This window comes from Cucurbita pepo, chromosome 11 (genome assembly GCF_057944985.1).
Source record: "Cucurbita pepo subsp. pepo isolate OVF chromosome 11, ASM5794498v1, whole genome shotgun sequence".
In the NCBI taxonomy this organism is placed as follows: domain Eukaryota; kingdom Viridiplantae; phylum Streptophyta; class Magnoliopsida; order Cucurbitales; family Cucurbitaceae; genus Cucurbita; species Cucurbita pepo.
Window position 1 is genome coordinate 17213125 of NC_141808.1, and position 19125 is coordinate 17232249.

Below are 19125 nucleotides of genomic sequence, written 5' to 3' on the forward strand. Positions count from 1 at the left end.
ATTTATATATTCCTATTTTGAATATTATTGAAATTAATCCGACTTATTATTTTAAATATTTAATTTTGTCGCAATAATAAAATGTCTAAATCATAATTAAAATACATGGGCCGAACGCCGAGGGAGCCCAGCCCAATTCGTAACGAAGCCCAATTCCAACGATTTAATTTAAAATTAATTAAATTATTGTTTCCCCTAAATTCGGCGCCGCTGGGGGCGTTTCCTTATAAATTGAAATAAATGGGAATGAGCGTTAGGTATCGAACAAGTGTGCGACGGGATATTAAAGGTCGGCCACGTTTAGGTGGCCCTTTTCAATCCTTTTTCCTCGCTCGTATTCAATCTAGGGTTTTAGGTTTCCACCTTCGCTTCCTCCCTTTTTTCCCCCTTCGCTCCGCAGCTGTTTCCTGAGATTCTCAATGAGCAACAACAAGGACAACTTCAACGTCTCGGATCTCGGTTCTGGTATTCAAATTCTTCCTCTTTTTCTTTGTCGATGTTCCATTGCTCGTTCTTTTTCACGAATTGATTTCGAGGGGTTTTTGGTTTTTGATTTTGAAGCTCTCAATGAGGAGGATCGAGCAGGCCTCGTCAACGCTCTCAAGGTACTTCAATTGATTCTCTTATTCTTTTTTTATCGTCTGATTGTAGTGGGATGCCACTAGTATCAGGAATATACTCTTCCACACTCTCTAATTGTTTTGGTTTGCGCATTTGAATGGCCCTGTTTGCATACTTGTTTAGATTATAACAATAGTTGGATGGAATTTTCTGGGGGTTGGTTTTAGTGGTGGTTGATTTTAATTGGGGTTTCTGTGCCGTGCAGAGTAAGATACAGAGCCTCGCTGGGCAGCACTCTGATGTCCTCGAGAACTTATCACCTGTTGTTCGCAAGCGCGTTGAGGCGCTAAGAGAGATACAGGCAAGTGTATTTTCTCATTTCGTTTGATATTCACTATTAGGTCTTTTTGGTTTCATTCTTCTGCTGTTTTTGTGATTGCGTGTTATCGACTTGGAGAATTCCACGAGTTTTTTTTATATTTATTTTGGAAGTATTTATTAAACCATCTCGTTCAACAGAGCCAACATGACGAATTAGAGGCAAAATTTTTTGAAGAAAGGTTGGCGCTCGAGGCCAAATACCAGAAATTGTATCAGCCACTGTACTCTCAGGTGTGGATATTTTCATACTAGCCGTCACAATATTGCACGTCTTGTTTGGTCGTTGATTCATTCCTATGTCTTTGCAGCGATTCGATATTGTTAATGGTGTTGTTGAAGCTGAAGGAGTTGCCAAAGAATCTGCCGCTGGACAAGAAGAGGATAAAGAAGCAGCAGGTAATTCTATATTGTCACTTGGGACATTCGTTTAATATACGATTTAAATTGCTTGTATTAAGTATTGTTTGCCTCTTCAGAAAAAGGAGTACCCGATTTTTGGCTTTCTGCAATGAAGAATAATGAAGTATTAGCTGAAGAGGTTTGTGTTTTGTTTTCACGTGTTTGGAGAATTGTTTGACTAACTCGTTACATCACTGTGTATCTTAATCTCTCACATGTTTTATTTTAGATCACTGAACGTGACGAAGGAGCTCTCAAATACTTGAAAGATATCAAGTGGTGTAGAATAGACAATCCCAAAGGGTTCAAGATTGACTTCTTTTTTGACACTAATCCCTTCTTTAAAAATTCTGTCTTGTCGAAGACATATCACATGATTGACGAAGATGAGCCAATTCTTGAGAAAGCAATTGGGTAATTTCATTCAGCTTCATCTGTGTTTGATATTCTTTTTATTTTTGCTATATATTATGAGATGGCATACGCAGAAGTACTTAGTGAAAATGATAATATCTTGTTGGCAGAACCGAGATTGAATGGTATCCCGGAAAATGCCTGACTCAGAAACTACTAAAGAAGAAGCCGAAGAAGGGATCAAAGAATGCCAAGCCAATCACTAAGACTGAAAACTGTGAAAGTTTCTTCAACTTTTTTAGTCCACCACAAGTGCCCGATGATGATGAAGATATTGATGAGGATACCGTAGGTTTATTACCCCTTCAGAGTGAAAAATATCACTAGTATATGCCTTGATTTTTCTGTTCTCTTATTTCTACTCTGTTTCATCAGGCTGAGGAGCTTCAAAATCAGATGGAGCAAGATTATGATATTGGGTGAGTTATAGACATGCTTAATCTTTTGCCACTTCGTATGTTAATGGGTAATGTGCTATATATATGTTGAACTTTTGTGAAATAAAATTGTCTCAAACACGAGACTGTGTTATTGTTTGAATGGATCTGAAGAGTTGTGCAGATTTTGAAATCTTTATTTTTGTTTAATTCTGTCTGTAGGTCAACCATTCGAGACAAGATCATCCCCCATGCTGTCTCATGGTTTACAGGGGAGGCTATTCAAGATGAGGATTTTGAGGACGACGACAATGATGATGATGACGACGACGACAATGATGATGATGAGGAGGATGAAGATGATGAGGAAGATGACGATGACGAAGATGATGACGAAGACGAGGATGAAGATCAAGGGAAGTCCAGGAAAAAGGTATGCCAATTCTTTTATAATTCGGATTGGCCTGTTTCTATGCATATTCTTCTCCATTTAGAAGTTGGAATTGACAATCTTTTTCATCTTTGATTGGATTTGGCTTGTATTGCGGTGATAGCAGTTGTCAGCTGGGAACAAGGTACCTTCCATTCCATATTCCATTCCATGAACATGTTTGAATGTGCGTTTATGTAACATATTGTTGTCGTAAATCTGTTTGGTCTGTACAGAAGGGTGGAAGAGGAGCAGCAGCTGGGGGTGATGGTCAGCAGGGGGAGAGGCCTCCGGAATGCAAGCAGCAGTAGAGGAATGGAATTTGATTGGTCGGTGAGACTGTCTTGTGTTTTGGGGAGTCCGCTGTTCCAAGTAATTTTTGGTTGGAAAAAGAGTGTGAGGGTCTGCGGAATCTATTGCTCTCTATTGTCTATGATTTTTACTTCAAATTTTTCTTGCAGCATGTATTGTGTTTACGTAGAAGGGGAATTTAGGAGAGTCCATTCCCTTTCCTTTATGATTTTTTTCTTTTTTTTTTTTTTTTTAAATTTTGCCTTCAATTCGTCGGTGGCTTGTGAAGAGGATGGTTGGGTTTTTGGTCTGCTGCGTTGTCCGTCGTGAATGTTGGGATTAGTTTTTATGTGAAGTTATTATTTTTCGAACCTGTTTTACTATTAAACATGTTGCTTTTATTTATTATTATATACTCAGTTCTTTTATCATAATTTTTTAAGGAATATTAAAATGTCTTCTCAATTCTATGCCAAATTGTGGTATTTCTTTTAAATAATTAAATAAAGTATTTTGGCATTTTGGTAATTAACGTAAACCTGATGGCCTTCTGTGTAAATTCCATTTTCCTACTGAAACGACGAATGGGGCCGTTACTTGGAGAGTGGTCTAAATGCCACGTGGCAGTCATGCAGATGAATCACCGCATCAGCCGATTAGTTGTATTCTCCGTTTAACTGTTTCTAAACTCAAATGCGACAAAAGTTGTTTTCTTTATATGATTAAAGTTAAACGAGAAGCTCACTCCCTGATTTTAGTTTTTAAATTTTGTATTTAATAAATAATTTTCAGATTTTTTAAGTTTGATAAAAAAAAAAAAAAAAAAAAAAAAAAAAAAAATTAAAAAGTTAACCCAAATAATTATTTATACTATATTTTTAATTTTATCCATAAATAGTTTTATTTTTCGTTTTTGTATAGGGAGGGGGGGAAATGGATTCATTGAACTGAATAGACATTAAATCAATCCAAAATATTCCATCCTTAGTTAAGGAATTTTTTGTACACTCTTTCCATTTTCAGTAGCAATTGGATGTTTCCACTGAGATCTATCAACCTTATCGGAAACAATTTGTCTGCGGTTTATTAGGCTCGAGTGAATATGATTAACCAAACAACCCTCTCTGGCGGTGGCGGTGGTGGCTGCCCCGACGGCGCTGCAACTGCAAGCGGTGACATCATGGATCAAAGGAGTGTTAAGGAAGAGGAGATGGAAGTAAGCACGGAGACGATGGGGGGCGGTGGAGGCGAATCTGATTGCGGCGGCGGAGGCGATGGGGGTTGGGCGTCATCGGCGACGGCGAAACCAATGGAAGGGTTGCATGAGGTGGGGCCGGCGCCGTTCCTGAAGAAGACGTATGAGATGGTGGAGGATCCGGAAACCGACCCGGTTGTTTCTTGGAGCGAAGGTGGTAATAGCTTCATTGTTTGGGATTCTCATAAACTCTCCATCACTCTTCTCCCCAAATACTTCAAGCACTCCAATTTCTCCAGCTTCATCCGCCAGCTCAACACTTATGTCAGTATAAACCAATTTAATTTATTTTTGACATCTCAATCCTAAAATATATATTTTTATTTTTTATTTTATTTTCAGAAATATTATTTTATAAATTACTTTCTCTCTGAACCAATTCCAAACAACTACTTGGTATGCTTATAGTGACAAAAGTGAAGACTGGATTTCAATTCTAAGTTTTTAATTTGCTCTGTTCGTTTAGGTCTCATTTGATAACCATTTTGTTACGTTCCTATCATATGTACGAGGTAGCTCATTTTAAGTTTTCGAAATTTGACTTGAATTTTGAAAATACTTTAAGAATGTGGGTAACCCATGAAATAAATTCATGGGTTCCCGGACAAGTAGTTGGAAGTAGTATTTTATAAGCTTAACACGTGGATAACCCACGAAAGAAATTCATGGATTTCTGATCGGGTGGAAGTAGTATTTATAAGCTTAATATATGGATAATCCATGAAAGAAATTCATGTATTTTCGAGCAGGTAGGTAGAAGTAGTATTTATAAGCTTAATACGTGGATAACCCACGAAAGAAATTCATGGATTTCGAGCTTAATTCGTGGATAACCCAGAAAAGAAATTCATGGATTTTCGAGTAGGTAAGTGGAAGTAGTATTTATAAGCTTAATACCTGGATAACCTAGGAAAGAAATTCATGGATTTACGAGCAGGTAGGTGGAAGTAGTATTTATAAGCTTGATACGTGTGTAACTCATGAAGGAAATTCATGGATTTAGGAGCGGGAAGCTGGAAGTAGTATTTATAAGCTTGATACGTGTGTAACCTATGAAAGAAATTCATGTATTTTCGAGCAGGTAGGTGGAAGTAGTATTTATAAGCTTAATACGTGGATAACCCATGAAAGAAATTTATGGATTTCGAGCTTAATTCGTGGATAACCCAGGAAAGAAATTCATGGATTTTCGAGTAGGTAAGTGGAAGTAGTATTTATAAGCTTAATACCTGGATATTCATGGATTTACGAGCAGATAGGTGGAAGTAGTATTTATAAGCTTGATACGTGTGTAACCCATGAAGGAAATTCATGGATTTACGAGCAGGTAGGTGGAAGTAGTATTTATAAGCTTAATTTGGGTATGGTTGCAGGGTTTTAGGAAGATTGATAGTGATAAATGGGAGTTTGCAAATGAAGGGTTTCAAGGAGGGAAGAAGCATTTACTGAAGAACATAAAAAGAAGAAGCAGGTATAACAGTTACAAGAAGCAGCAGCAGCAGCAGCATTTGGGCATGCCCATGGGCTTACAAGATTTGTCAAAGCACTCACTTGTGGAAGCAGAACTACAAGCTTTGAAGTCCGACAACAACATTTTGAGAGTAGAGATGTTGAAACTGAGAGAGCAGCAGCAGGACTCACAGAACCAGATCACCATGGTTGAAGACCGAGTCCGATGCGTCGAGTCCAAGCACCAACAGATGCTGTCTTTCGTCTCTAAAATGTCGAGAAACCCCGGGTTTTGTCGACAGTTGGTGCAGAGGAAGAAGCTGATGAACAATGGGGATGAGTTTGGAAACAACAGAAGGTTACTTGCAATGCAAGGCCATCAAAATCTCACCCACTCTGAACTGGTCAGTACTGAAATGTTTCCACAAGCTATCGAACCCGGTCCGGTCGTGCTCGAGCCTCCGGTCCGAGCCTCCACAATGGTTGATGAAGACAGTGACTCCAAATTCTTCCTGGAATTGGAGGATCTCATCCAGAAGCCTCCTCCTCCTCCTCCTCCTCCTCCTCCTCCTCCTCAGGATTGCCCCTCAGGTTATGTACAGCAACAAGCTTTCCATGGATTTGTTGGATCCATTCCATGAGTTCCCCATTGTATATAAAATTTGCTAGTAAGTCCTATACTCTTCAAAATTTGCAATATTGCCCCAACCCTTTCGCAAACTTTTCAAAATTATGAATTTTTGAAACGTTTGTGAAATGTCGGGATAATATTGCAATTTTTGAAAATATATGGTATTTTTCAAATTGGAGTGGCATATTTGTAATATACTTGAGAAGTGTGGTTATAAGTAGTTGAATTAATATTCAAATTGAAGTTAGGGTTGAATTTGGAAATAATTATTTAGCAATAAAATAAAATCAAATAACAATAAAATCTTTTTATTTATTTTTTCTTCTATTCACATTCTATTTAGGTTTTAAAAAATATTTTGAAAAAAAAAAAAATATAATTAAAGAATTGAGAGCAGACGGACGATCAATCAGGTACTAAACTACAGGCCACTATGTGGCCTACGTATGTGGACACCCTTAGCTACTAGTCGAACTGATTAGCTCATCTTTAACACTGGTTCCATAGCTCATCATAACCCTGGTTCCAACCAAGGTGATTCATGACTGGGCTAATAAAAAACGGTCTCGAGTAGGGATGATCTTTTCAAAAACGGATATCGTTTCTAAGGTCAACTTTTTGGAACCCTAGTCTTGAAGTTTTTCCCAATCTATACCCTTACTAATAAATAAAAGGAGCTTACCTTTTTCAGCTGAATTGCACTGCCGCATAAATAATGGATCCGCTCATTGGGGTGGATGAGCCAGCTTTTTGAGTGTACAGGTCTCGGTACTTCTCTGATGCAAGATTTTATTGATAGGTTAGTCGCTCTAGTTCGTCTCGAATCTCACGTCAATTATAATTGTCTTATCTACTAATTATATTTATATACTCGACGAGAGCTTTAGATGTCTGATTTATTGATCGATAATAATGAAATGCACAAATTGACCAACTTTTGGACTAAAAATCAAACCGAGAATTAGAAAAAAAAAAAAAAAAAAATTCAACAGATAATCAATATATTAAGACTTTTTTTCCTTTTTTGTTATTTTTATTTTCTTTAATATATATATATATATAAAGTGTGAAATAATGGTGAGTTTCATTATATTTTTGGAATTTAATTTTGGGTTCTAAGTAAAACATAGCTTTTAACCCAACCCTAGCCTGTGGAGTGACCAAAGGAATTACACACAAAATTGCTGCCCTAGATCTCTAATTGCATTCTTCTTGCTTGCATATCTTTATCGGAACCTCCGATTTCGTTTCTCCGCGTGGAGATGGCGGAGAATTTTGAATTCTTCACAGTCGACTCGGTCGATTCTCTCTCCACTTCTGTGCGTTCTCTCACTCGATGTTGAAGTTTTCGCAATCCTCCGTAATAATCTAGAGTTCTATTTCTTCCTTTTGGTTGGCGGATGGAGCCTCGCGTTGGGAATAAGTTTCGCCTTGGCCGGAAGATCGGTAGCGGCTCGTTCGGGGAGATCTATCTTGGTTTGTGTTTCACGTTTAGTTCTTTGGCCTGCGAGGTTGTGATTATGGTGCTGTATTACAAGTAGAGTTAATGGTTCAATTCCATCTGCAGGTACTAATATACAGACGAATGAAGAGGTTGCAATTAAACTTGTAAGTGTTCCTATCTTAATTCAACACTGCGATTGTAACCTGGCATAGTCTCTCTCTCTCTCTCTCTCTTCCTACGCTTAGATGAGCTTGCTTTCCTTCCTTTTCCACTCTGGAGTCGACGTTTGTAGTTCTGAAGTCTATATGTGCCTGTATTTACCATAAACTGTTCGCTTATTACCGAGCTAGGATTTGAACTATACCGATGGTGCTCCGGACTTTGATTTTGTATCAGATACGCCAATTGGAGATGTTTTGAACGAGAAGAACGTTAATGTTTAAACTGATGTTGCTGTCTTCTTAGAACAGCAACGTTTGCGTGGCACTTGGCTAAAACAAAGCAAGTAGCAGAAGATATCTGGTTAAGTTGAGTGGAACGTCGATCCTCTCTGGTTACACTACTCCGAGGGATAGTGAATGCGAAGAATGTTAATATTTGAACCGAGGTTGCTTTCTTCTTAGAAAAGCAGTGCTATATGTGTACTTGGCTATAATAAAGCAAATAGAGCAAAAGAATTCGTGTTTAGTTGAGTAACATGCACACTTATCTCTTATGCATTGCATGCATAATAATTTGTGTACTGTGTTGTAAATGATTCTTTGAGCTGAATGCCGTCGTCTTCGTTTTTTTTCTCTGAGCCTGTTCACGTTCTTAGTTAAAACACAGTTTGCTTCACGTTTCTTATGTTCAGGAAAATGTCAAGACGAAGCATCCTCAGTTGCTTTACGAGTCTAAGTTATACAGAATTCTTCAGGGAGGAAGTACTGAAATATTCTTCTACTCTTCATTTCATATTGTTTTTATTATTACTAATTTTTACTTTTTTGTGTAATCTTAACGAATTTTACTTTTTCTTTTCGAAATCTGTTGAACACAGCTGGGATACCTAATGTAAGATGGTTTGGAGTTGAGGGAGACTACAATGTACTTGTAATGGACTTGCTCGGTCCTAGTCTTGAAGATCTATTTAACTTCTGTAGCAGAAAGCTTTCTTTGAAGACAGTCCTTATGCTTGCAGATCAAATGGTAGATTTAATTAAGTAAATTGACATCTGATGTTAATTTTCTCCAGGTCCGTCTTCCATTACAATTTAAATAATAAACATGATTTGGTTGTTTGCTCAGATCAACCGTGTTGAATTTGTCCATTCTAAATCCTTTCTACATCGGGATATTAAGCCGGACAATTTTCTGATGGGGCTAGGAAGGCGTGCAAATCAGGTACTTGTTTTACATTTACTCGAATATAATAATCAACCTTTTCAAATCTTGATCAATGTTAGTTTTGCTAAGAAGTACAAGACATAGTGCATAATGTAGATTATAACATGCAGGTTTACATCATTGACTTTGGTCTTGCTAAGAAGTACAGAGATAGTTCTACACACCAACACATTCCTTACAGGTATTAAGAGTTTGTAGATGTTGCCCTTACGTTCTCTTCACGATTTCTTTTCTTTTGCTTTTATTGCAAGACTTTTCGTAATTGTTCCTGGTGGTTGTAGAGAAAACAAGAATTTGACTGGAACTGCAAGATATGCTAGCATGAACACCCACCTTGGGATAGGTACTTCTATTACCCTTAAATTAATAATATTTATTCTCTGATCTTGCTGTTGTTTCATAATTTGAGGCCCTCCCTTGAGATTCTTGCAACATCTGATAGTCAAGTTTCATGTTAGATTCTTATTAGCACATATCAATAAATGTATGTGAGATCGACTGGGTTGTGGAGTTGTGACCCTTAGATGAGTGGACACTCCATGAAACAGAGATTGTGTAATGTATCATCTTAAGAATTAGGACACAAACACAGCATGGACACATTTGATGAAATATATATTTGTAATGGGAAGCACCAACTTGTCGACATATTTTTATGTTCTATTTGTGTTTACTACACATTTCAGAGCTTCCAAATACAGTGATCGCATGAGGTGGAGATTTTGATATGCACTTTTTTTTTGGGGGAAACAAGAAAGAGTCTTTAATTGATGTTTGAGAAATTACAACAAAAATGTGACGAAACTCCTATTACGAATACTACAAGAAAGCACCTGAAGAATGAAAATTCGTTGGGAATGTTGCAAGGAAGTACATCAGGAAGTCATATAATTTGTTACAATTTCTAGTCTATCCACTCAAATTAACTTGTTTGCCTTCAGAGATGGCACAGATTCTTCTTCATAAAAAAAAAAAAAAAAAAAAAGAAAGAAAGAAAAAAGCCCCGAACTACTTTTGCTTTGATGATACTGATCCATAATACTTTTGTTCTCTTTTAAGTCCATGAACACATGATCCTAAACCCTAGGAACAACAATAGATACATGGCACGAGAACGGGAAACAAATTGACTATAACCTAATTTGTAGCATTAAGGGTTTTGAATAATCCTCTGCGTTTTCTACCCTGATCTTCATAGTGTTTTGTGCTTCCTGTACTCATGGGTGAACCTTCCACCAACATGCTCCGAATGTCCAAGTCTGACGTATGGTGGACACCACCCACATACCACAACTCCCCCTCCCACTTCCAGTTTGTCCTGTAAATAATGTCCAGGCTATCTAGATGATCGGTTGTTTGAAATAAGACTCTTCTTAACCTCTATGTCCAAGCCTAGGATTATTCTATCGTGTTCTCTTGACATATTTCATTTAATTAATGCTAGCTATCACCTTTTAATATTCCAGTCTTCTTTACTGACAATATGAGTTGCAGAGCAAAGTCGAAGGGATGACTTGGAGTCTCTTGGTTATGTCCTTATGTACTTCTTAAGAGGAAGGTGATTAGTTTTTACCACTTTATTATTGTTATCGATTACAGCCATCTCCTTTCAGATGATTTAGTAACCGGCATCCTTTGTTCTGGTAGTCTTCCTTGGCAGGGACTGAAAGCAGGAACCAAGAAGCAGAAGTATGAGAAAATTAGTGAGAAAAAAGTTTCTACCTCTATTGAGGCAAGTTGTTTGTAAATGTAAATTATGGAACATCTTTAACACTACAATTGTGCCTAAAAGAATTTAATAATCTTCTAGGCATTATGCCGTGGATATCCATCAGAATTTGCGTCATATTTCCATTACTGCCGATCACTACGTTTTGATGATAAGCCGGATTATGCTTATCTGAAAAGAATATTTCGTGATCTCTTTATTCGTGAAGGTTTGAGTTAGTTTATTGTTCTTTTTTTTTTTTTTTTTTCCTTGTTGCTAATTGCACATCGTTAAATTCCTTAGCCTGCTCTTGGTTTTTTTGCTACAGGTTTCCAGTTTGATTACGTGTTTGACTGGACGATTTTGAAGTACCAGCAGTCGCAGCTGGTTACGCCTCCAACCCGTGCCCCAGTTAGTTATATGTGGCTTGCTTTTGTTGTGCTACTGTTGCATTTTCTTTCAACCAGTAGTACTGAATGTGCTTCTATTTCTATAGGGTGCCGTTGCCGGAACCAGTTCTGGAATCCCTCCTGGCATAGCGAATGCAGATAGACAGACAGGTGCTCTTTTAGTTTTGGTTAATTTTTTTCCTTATGACCCTCAGCTTTTGTTGGCGGTCGTAATCCCGCTGCGATCGACTATTGATTGTTCTTATTCCCTCCTTTGACTTAGGTGGAGAGGAGGCTCAACTAGCTGGGATGTCTTTGATGGATTCATCTAGGCGGAGGGCATCCGGGCTGGCTATGAATTCTGGAACTTTTGCCAAACAGAAGAGTCCAATTGCCAATGATATTGCAGTTCCAGCTCCTAAGGATGCCGTGGTACGGTTAACAATTAATTTTGGTGTTAATAATTTATATGTAATATGTACATCAATATAGTAGTTCAAGCGCCAGTCTTTTAGTTCCTAATTTGAAAGATCCGAGTTCTCTTGTGATGCAGTTTTCAGGCGCTAATATTGTGGGGCGATCAAGTGGGTCATCAAGACGTGCTGTTGTGTCGAGCAGCCGGGATCCTTACATTGTAAGCGAATCAGATCCACACCGCTCCCGAACGACGGATGCTAGTCCCGGGGCATTGCACAAGAGCATGAGTGCACAGAGAAGACCACCAGTTGGACCAGAGGATCCGAAGAGAAGCGTGTCCGGAAGACACACAGGATATGTAAAGAACTATGACTCTGCATTGAAGGAAATCGAAGGACTGCAGTTGGAGAATGAGGAGAGGGTACATTATTAAAGCACTTGCATGTACAACAACTTTCTGGTGTGGAACGTTTGAAGCTGTTGAATCTTGGAGGATGTTTTCTGGTGGTTTGGGAACATATTCTCCACTTATGATTCCTCAGCCTTTTCAATTTAGACAACAAACCCACAAGTGTTTATTTGGGATTTGTCATGTAAATTCACGTTCGAAAGATAATAGTTTGTTTAAAATTTCTTTTCCTCTTGTATTTATTTCGCTTCTGTTATGTCTCTTCTAAATTTAAGGTAATAGTTTGTTTAAAAATCTCTTTATTGATAGTTTAATAAGAACATTGGAGTGTTCAAACGCTTAAAATCATCTATAACCTGTGTGATGATAACCCCCAAAAAAAAAAAAAAAATTAAAAAATTGAGACAATTGTTTAAGGAAGGAACCTCTCTAGAAATTGGCGTCTTGGTCATTTTTAACTTGTTGAGTGGTGTGCATGCTGGCCCTTATCTTTTGTAAAAGAAGCCCCGGTAGAGAGTAAGTCTGAACCCATGTGGAATTTCTAAATCAATTTACACATAAGTTGAGTGAAAACGTTGAATTGGATCTTGGAAGGTGTGGAAAAAAGTACAAAAACTTATGTTTGGGGATGATATTTGGCTAATGAAAGAGGGTGGGATCGCTATGTTACCCGCAGAAAGGTAAAGTCGAGTAGGCTCTTAGTCGATCCCTTTGCGGTTCATCAAATCATGATAGTACAGTAGGACGCTCATCGGTTGACCAAGAATGCTAAATATGGACCAGAAGATCATGTTCCCAACCTGTCATTCAAATCAGACAGAGGAACACAAATTAATACCACAACTACAACAACTTCTAATTGTGTATATTTATAGCTTTCAATAGAATAATTTTCTTATCAATGCCACTCTACATGAGACACCCAAACTCGGATAACGTATCTCTTAGTGTTTATCATTTTCCTCCCAGATCCTAACATGTAAAACTACCATCACCGACGTGTATGCCTAGTTGCAATTTGGTATTTCTAGGGAGAGAGTGGCGTACCATAGAGTTTTGGAACACATCTTGTAGGTACTTCGTTATCCAAACCAGCGGAACCTACATCAAGCAAGAAAATAGTTAAGCAAGGGGCAATAGAAGAAAACAGGGGACCAACGAATTCACGTCCAGCAGCACTAGGGGCTATCAGGTGAAATTTCATAACACGATGAAATGAAAAGATTGACCTGAAACATAATTCCAATGAACGCCCAAAGCTTGAACATGTGGCAAGGAACAGCAATGCACAGCTGCAAAAAATATTAATAAATAAAAAATTAAGTAGAACACATAATACACACTAAACATCTAGCAATCTACATCGAGGTAGTCCATAATCGTGAAACTTTTGGGAAACACGACACCTTTCTTTGTGCCAAAAGAGAATGATAAATAAAAAAGACAAGAATATAAGAGTTGAAAACCAAAAAGAATTATCGAGCAGCAAAGTTATGATGGGAAACTAAATGGCTGACCATAGATCATAACATTTAGTGCAGCATTTCGAAGTTTATCGCCTTCATATTCTTTCCTGAACTTAGCGTATAAAAAACTCATCAACAAAGTGATGACTTGAAAAGTCATCACCTAATAGCTTGCAGCAAGATTGAGGCCATAAGTTCAATAATGACAGAAATTTAGTTTTTTCCCTCAAGCTTATTCCAAAGGAATTGACCATTCCAAATCATTCCATCATGGTACAAGTACAAACAAAATTTCCATCATTCTCATAAGCCAAAAATTTAATAAAGCATAATAAAGCTTTTAAGAAAACAAGAAATAAAACACGGAGAAAATGAAATGAATTATCATACCTCATGGAACACCGCAGAAATTAGAAATGCTATTACGACAGCAACTCCCTGCATGTTTTTGTAAGGAAAAAAAAAACAGTGTTCAATACAATACCTTCCCATAAAACACTTAATTATTTAATACTAGTTCACGCATGAAATTCTCATTGTCCAGTAATAAGAAATTGACAAATGGCCAAGTCAGATAATGCAGATGACATTAAGTTGATTGTGGCAGGTTGCAATTAGTCTACAATATGTTAAAAATTGAGACGAGAAGAATCTCATGTAGACACCATTAACGGATGTCCCTATAATGAATACCCAACCCAATTCACCAAACCAAAACGTGGTGAACATCTGTAAGCTTATGTGCACGTGTCATTCCTAATCCATCTTCTTTTGGGAAAATGACTCAATGCTAGTCTAGAATATTGTCCGCAATCAATATAATAAAAAGATATAGTCCATTCAATATCGTGTCAACACTATCACATTGGACATACAGATGCCAAATTCCTTGGCCAGATTAATAACTGTAGATGAATTGGTGATTTATTGAAGATGAATTTCGCTGAAGCATCCACCTAACAGAATATTTTGAATGAAGGAAATGAAAGCATCTTTTGGATGCTGAGCTCACTGAGCCTTAATAAATGGTGACAAGACCATCAAGGTGTCTGTTTATTTTTCTTCAGTTTCCCATTTATCATCTCTATCAAAATAATAAATTGCAATAAAATTAGCATAACCATCTCCTTTCATTTGGTAAACACATGTAACCAACTCAGACTCATCATCATAATAGGGGAAGCAGCTCGAAGTATTTATCAATTTCCATGCATTTTTCAGAAAACGGTGAAATCAACATTTGAAGCTCAATATGCTAATTGCTAAATATGTATTAAGGAATGACAATACATGAGGATGACACCACATAATTATCAGAAATACACTTGCAATAGATGTGGTGATAATAAAAAATAGCACAAAGGACAGTGATACATCAAGTACCTTCGGTATCCCATTCCTTAGGCATGGAAAATAGACGTGGCGAACCATCCATTTGTGGACAGGCTATTTACAGAAGACAAATCAGTAGCATAGTTATGATAGATCACAGTTGAGAAAGAAAATCACTTTGAATGAATATGGGCTGAGAAACATACCATGTTCCACATTCTCCAATACTGCAGCCAGGGTGGCATAAGAAAGATAGACACAATCAATACAAACAGTTAAAAATATCTTCCTAGAAAAGGGAAGGGGTGAAAAAAGCATAAGAAATATTTTTTGACTGGACATATATATACAACCTCTTCAACTGTTTTGGCATTCCACCAGTCCTTGTAGAACTCTCGATCTCCAAAACAAAGAAGCTCAGCCAATATATTTAACCTATCAGGTGAAACCAAACTTTGTAATTTCAAAGCTCAAACAAGTAACTTCAGCCAAAATGTAATACCCTGTTCAAAATACGTACCAAAGGTGGAAAAGACAGTAGAACATGCAGAGCCAAACATACAAATTTGGCACAGAAAGCTTTAGGATCCTCTCTGTTGCATACAAAAGGTTACCCTTTAAAGGGTGTTGAGAATTTCGGACAATGGGATTTATGTACTGCAAGATCAATAAATAGAAACACATAAAAGATCCATTTTGTGCAGCTTAAGATAAGACAGAGCTGGGGTATTATTAAGAATTAGGAGTAGGAAAACGTACCTGTTCAATAATGAAACCCATAACCCCTGTGAATATTATTAGTTTAATAAACTGTCGAACTACCCAACCCTTTCGTATGTGTGTTGTTCGTGGGTAGCTTGGCTGTAAGATCAATGCAAAAAGTCAGTCAACAGGTATAAATCCAATACCACAATGGGTAAATAAAAATATTGATAAGCAAGCTACACGATGAATAAGCAATTGTCTACACATGCTAAGTGGCAGCTGATTCATGAACCTAACAAAATCTGCAATACATTTCCTTAGTGACAAAATACCTGATAACATAATGTTGGAGCAAGCATAAAGTAGACCAAACTCTTGAAGCTAACATTGTGAGGGTAGTAGTTTGAATCCAGGGAACTAGGCAATACATCTCCCTAAAGAAAAAGCTTGATGACATTAGAACAGACAGATAACAAACCATCGTGCATCATGCAGAAATAATTATAACCTCAAACTGAATATATATTTCTGACCCTATCAAAGAATGAGCAGGATAAAATTTATAAGTAAAACTTCAAACAAACTTGGAAAATCCAGTAAACTCAGACAATGATGTTCAAGAATATCTTTCTGAACGAGAAAAGATAACAATATTCACAACAATAATAATCAAACAAACACTGTTATTTAAAACTAATAATTTATTAAGAACTCTAAACAACTCATTGGATATTGTTTTCCTGCAAAAAAAAAAAAAAAACTTCGTTCAAGGACCTATGTGTGAAGGGAAATCAGATTGTTACCTGATTAACTGATCTGGAAATTTTTCTCATGTCATGATTTGTATGGGCATATGAAACCAATTTCAACCAGGTAATTGATGCAAAGGCCATCAAAGTTACACCAGATAAAACAGCAGAGTCAAACCTGCCCATTTTGAAGTCATAAAATCAAATTGTACACTTCGCGACTTAGCCTTCAAATTTCTATCATGTACTTTCAGTTAAGATCATAGAATCTAGTATCATTCCCATATATAAACAGTAGATTACATACTCCAGAATATCTAGAGAGCAGAGGAGACTTGAATGGAATACTATGAATACAAATACAATTCTAGAGATTAAGAAATAATAGTGTCCAACATAGAAGGCTCCTACGAAATTTAATGCTAACGCGCCCTTCCTAATTATATAAAAGATAGTGAAATTTTAATATAAAGCAGGAGCAGGTTTTTTCATCTTCATGCATAGTTCAAAGCTAGAACGTGTAGCTAAATGATAGGCTTTCTCAATTTTCTCATCAAGCAATTTGAACCTGTTTTAAAACAAACTATTCTGATTCAGCGGATAATCAGAAATTATCTTAACATCATTCTTATTCAGCGGATAATCCTCCTAGTGAATTACCAAATGTGCCAAGTAAACCATAACTGACCTGAGAATCATAAGTACTGGATACAGAACTGTAGCAGTTGTAATGATAATATGTAGGAAAACAATAACCTGCATTTACAATTTCAGCCAGTAAGCATCTAACTGTCAAATATAAGGTCAGAATCCATCCAAAGAAACAATTATCCTAAAAAAGTAAAGGAAAGAAAAGAAAAGGAGCATTTCCCATAGAGTTAACCAAGAAAACGTACAGGCTCAGATATATATTTCTGTAAAGCCAACTTCTCAACAAGAAAAGCTGAAAGGGGGAATACAGGGAGAGAAAGGCTGCAAGAGCAAGGCATTGCCTAAAGTCAGATAATAATTTGAAATACATACACTAATAGCTTGTGTATCTTAGTTTAGTAGCAAAAGAAACAATAGAGAATTTACCAACACATTAGAAGTGGCCAGTCTCGCAAGGATCTTGAACTAAACCAAAAACCAGTTTGAATTAACAAGCCATACTGCAGAAAGTAACGGAAAAGAGAAATTACATTAAACCTAAGAGATGTAACTCTTCCAGAATTGACTAAATGAAAAACAACGGAAGAAAATGTAAGGAATGACAACGAGCGAATTTGACTTCCTCTACATTGTTGTGAGTCAAGGTTACAAGAGCAGAGTAAAGAGGAGGCACACCTTCATAAGATTCTCAATGATTAGTCTGCTGTTTACCGCAACAAGCACAACTATACAGAGGTTGAACAGACCTGCGTGGCTCTGCCATTTAAGGTAATAAAATGGTCAGCATTATATATTCATCAACCATCAGATCTGATATAAGAACTTAGGCCAGAAATAACACGGCATGTTGACCACAGTTCCTGAGAGTATGGTGTACTCATAACAATTCATGATAACTTGAACAAATTATTCCACCATCCTTCGACCAGCAGTCGGCCTAAGCACGATTTCACTTGGAAACGGATAATCAACTTTGGATAGCTGTTAAATAATTCCAGCAATACTGCTTAAGCCTACTTATGATAGACTAACAGGAAGAACGGATATACATGCGATGTAATGGTGAGTTCAATTATATAGAAGCTAAAATAAACCAAGAATTTGCACCTACCTGTCGGAATATCGCATCAGAGCTTAGAGGACTTTCCGTTACTCGCTTATGAGCCGGCGCAGAAGGCCGATAAGCAAAAATCACAGAGGAAACATCAAACTTGGCGTTGCCTCGACTCTCGGCCTTGTCACCAGGATCCTTCGCCGTTTCCGTTAGATTCGGATTTTGAGCCGCGTAATTTCGATCTATATCCTCCTCACATCTCTTGGCAGCCGATAAACCATTAGCACCTGCATGATCTGGAGGCGAAGAATCCGTTCCACGAACGTTTGGTCTCAAATTTGTCTCGGACTCCACTCCAGCGGTGGTAGCACCCGGTCTCCTACGGAGGAAACGGCTGGCATCCAAGTCGCTTAAAGAGCTTTCCGAGGGGGTTGTACTCTCAAGCATGTCGGCGATCGCCATCAAAGAAGCGAACAGAGCAAGAATAGATGAAATAAGCGAGAAATTCTGAAAAGATAAGGCACAACAGAGAGCTGGATGAAAGAGACGAAGAGAGATTACAAAACGAATCAAGCGCGCATAAACAATCGACAGAGAAAGAGTTGGAGAGAGAGAGAGAGAGAGAGAGAGAGAGAGAGAGAGAGAGAGCTTACATAGTCGGTGAAGTCGACGTTAGGAGGCGGTGAAGATGTGAAGGGCGTGGGAAGAGGAATCCCCGAGGAAGTTCGAAAATAGGAGGAAGGAGAAGAATAGAGAGAATTTCACATTCCAAAGAGAGCAATTAAGAGGCAAATGGCGGGTTAAAATCGAACAGACAAATGTCCAAAACTTCCAGATGCCAGACTTCACAAATTCGCAACGTGGTCTCACTCTCTTTCATTTCTGGTAAAGATGGGTGATTTTCAAACCGTTTATTTTTATTCTTTTATTTATTCTTTTATTTATTACAAAATATAATTGACCCTCACATATTTATCATATAATATACTCTCATCAATTAAATAACACAAACTATACTAAAATCTCATTAATAAAAAAAAATATTATTATTTACATTTTTAATTTTCTCCGTCAAACCTATAATCATTATCCTTCTGACCTATAATAAATAATTTTTTATAAATTATATTATATTCTCTCAGATAGTTGCAGATCTCTTACTAACTCAATTTAAATTGGTTCGAGCTCGTATAGAAAATATGGATAGAAAAATTATATATAAAGTTT

The 19125-nt window shown here is 37.3% G+C and overlaps 4 protein-coding genes across 8 annotated transcripts; 3 read left to right on the forward strand and 1 right to left on the reverse strand.

Moving 5' to 3' along the window:
• The first annotated feature begins 242 nt into the window (after positions 1-242).
• Positions 243-3287, forward strand: LOC111806030 (nucleosome assembly protein 1;2). Of its 2 annotated transcripts, XM_087128263.1 has the most exons (13): positions 243-465; positions 562-605; positions 827-922; positions 1081-1173; positions 1251-1338; positions 1419-1480; positions 1571-1755; positions 1866-2043; positions 2131-2174; positions 2355-2484; positions 2518-2565; positions 2690-2707; positions 2799-3287. In XM_087128263.1, the coding sequence occupies exons 1-13, from the start codon at positions 420-422 to the stop codon at positions 2871-2873; spliced, it is 1107 nt and encodes a 368-aa protein (XP_086984389.1). In that variant the 5' UTR covers positions 243-419; the 3' UTR covers positions 2874-3287. The 2 variants fall into 2 exon arrangements, with proteins under 2 accessions (XP_086984389.1, XP_023547125.2); XM_023691357.2 differs by having other exon boundaries at positions 2355-2565.
• Positions 3288-3761: 474 nt separating this feature from the next.
• On the forward strand, positions 3762-6385 carry LOC111805692 (heat stress transcription factor A-7a). Its single transcript, XM_023690870.2, has 2 exons — positions 3762-4372; positions 5482-6385. Exons 1-2 carry the CDS (start codon positions 3956-3958, stop codon positions 6196-6198), a joined length of 1134 nt encoding a protein of 377 aa, XP_023546638.2. The 5' UTR covers positions 3762-3955; the 3' UTR covers positions 6199-6385.
• Positions 6386-7316: 931 nt separating this feature from the next.
• On the forward strand, positions 7317-12179 carry LOC111805866 (casein kinase 1-like protein 1). 2 transcript variants are annotated; one of them, XM_087128083.1, is made up of 15 exons: positions 7321-7664; positions 7756-7796; positions 8029-8239; positions 8486-8555; positions 8672-8820; positions 8920-9015; positions 9129-9199; positions 9300-9361; positions 10513-10576; positions 10666-10750; positions 10829-10955; positions 11055-11137; positions 11223-11286; positions 11399-11547; positions 11669-12179. In XM_087128083.1, the coding sequence occupies exons 5-15, from the start codon at positions 8728-8730 to the stop codon at positions 11963-11965; spliced, it is 1191 nt and encodes a 396-aa protein (XP_086984209.1). In that variant the 5' UTR covers positions 7321-7664; positions 7756-7796; positions 8029-8239; positions 8486-8555; positions 8672-8727; the 3' UTR covers positions 11966-12179. The 2 variants fall into 2 exon arrangements, with proteins under 2 accessions (XP_086984208.1, XP_086984209.1); XM_087128082.1 differs by lacking the exon at positions 8029-8239 and having other exon boundaries at positions 7317-7664.
• A 44-nt stretch (positions 12180-12223) lies between these two features.
• On the reverse strand, positions 12224-18734 carry TAG1 (membrane bound O-acyl transferase (MBOAT) family protein). Of its 3 annotated transcripts, none has more exons than XM_087128081.1 (18): positions 18552-18734; positions 17956-18405; positions 17520-17600; positions 17271-17344; positions 17090-17165; positions 16882-16949; positions 16248-16371; positions 15777-15878; positions 15499-15600; positions 15260-15396; positions 15093-15174; positions 14946-14966; positions 14791-14853; positions 13798-13845; positions 13171-13233; positions 12989-13042; positions 12612-12741; positions 12224-12463 (listed from the first exon to the last, which is right to left on the reverse strand). In XM_087128081.1, the coding sequence occupies exons 2-17, from the start codon at positions 18358-18360 to the stop codon at positions 12640-12642; spliced, it is 1602 nt and encodes a 533-aa protein (XP_086984207.1). In that variant the 5' UTR covers positions 18361-18405; positions 18552-18734; the 3' UTR covers positions 12224-12463; positions 12612-12639. The 3 variants fall into 3 exon arrangements, with proteins under 3 accessions (XP_086984207.1, XP_086984205.1, XP_086984206.1); XM_087128079.1 differs by having other exon boundaries at positions 12224-12482; XM_087128080.1 differs by having other exon boundaries at positions 12224-12482; positions 17956-18431.
• Between the last annotated feature and the right edge of the window lie 391 nt (positions 18735-19125).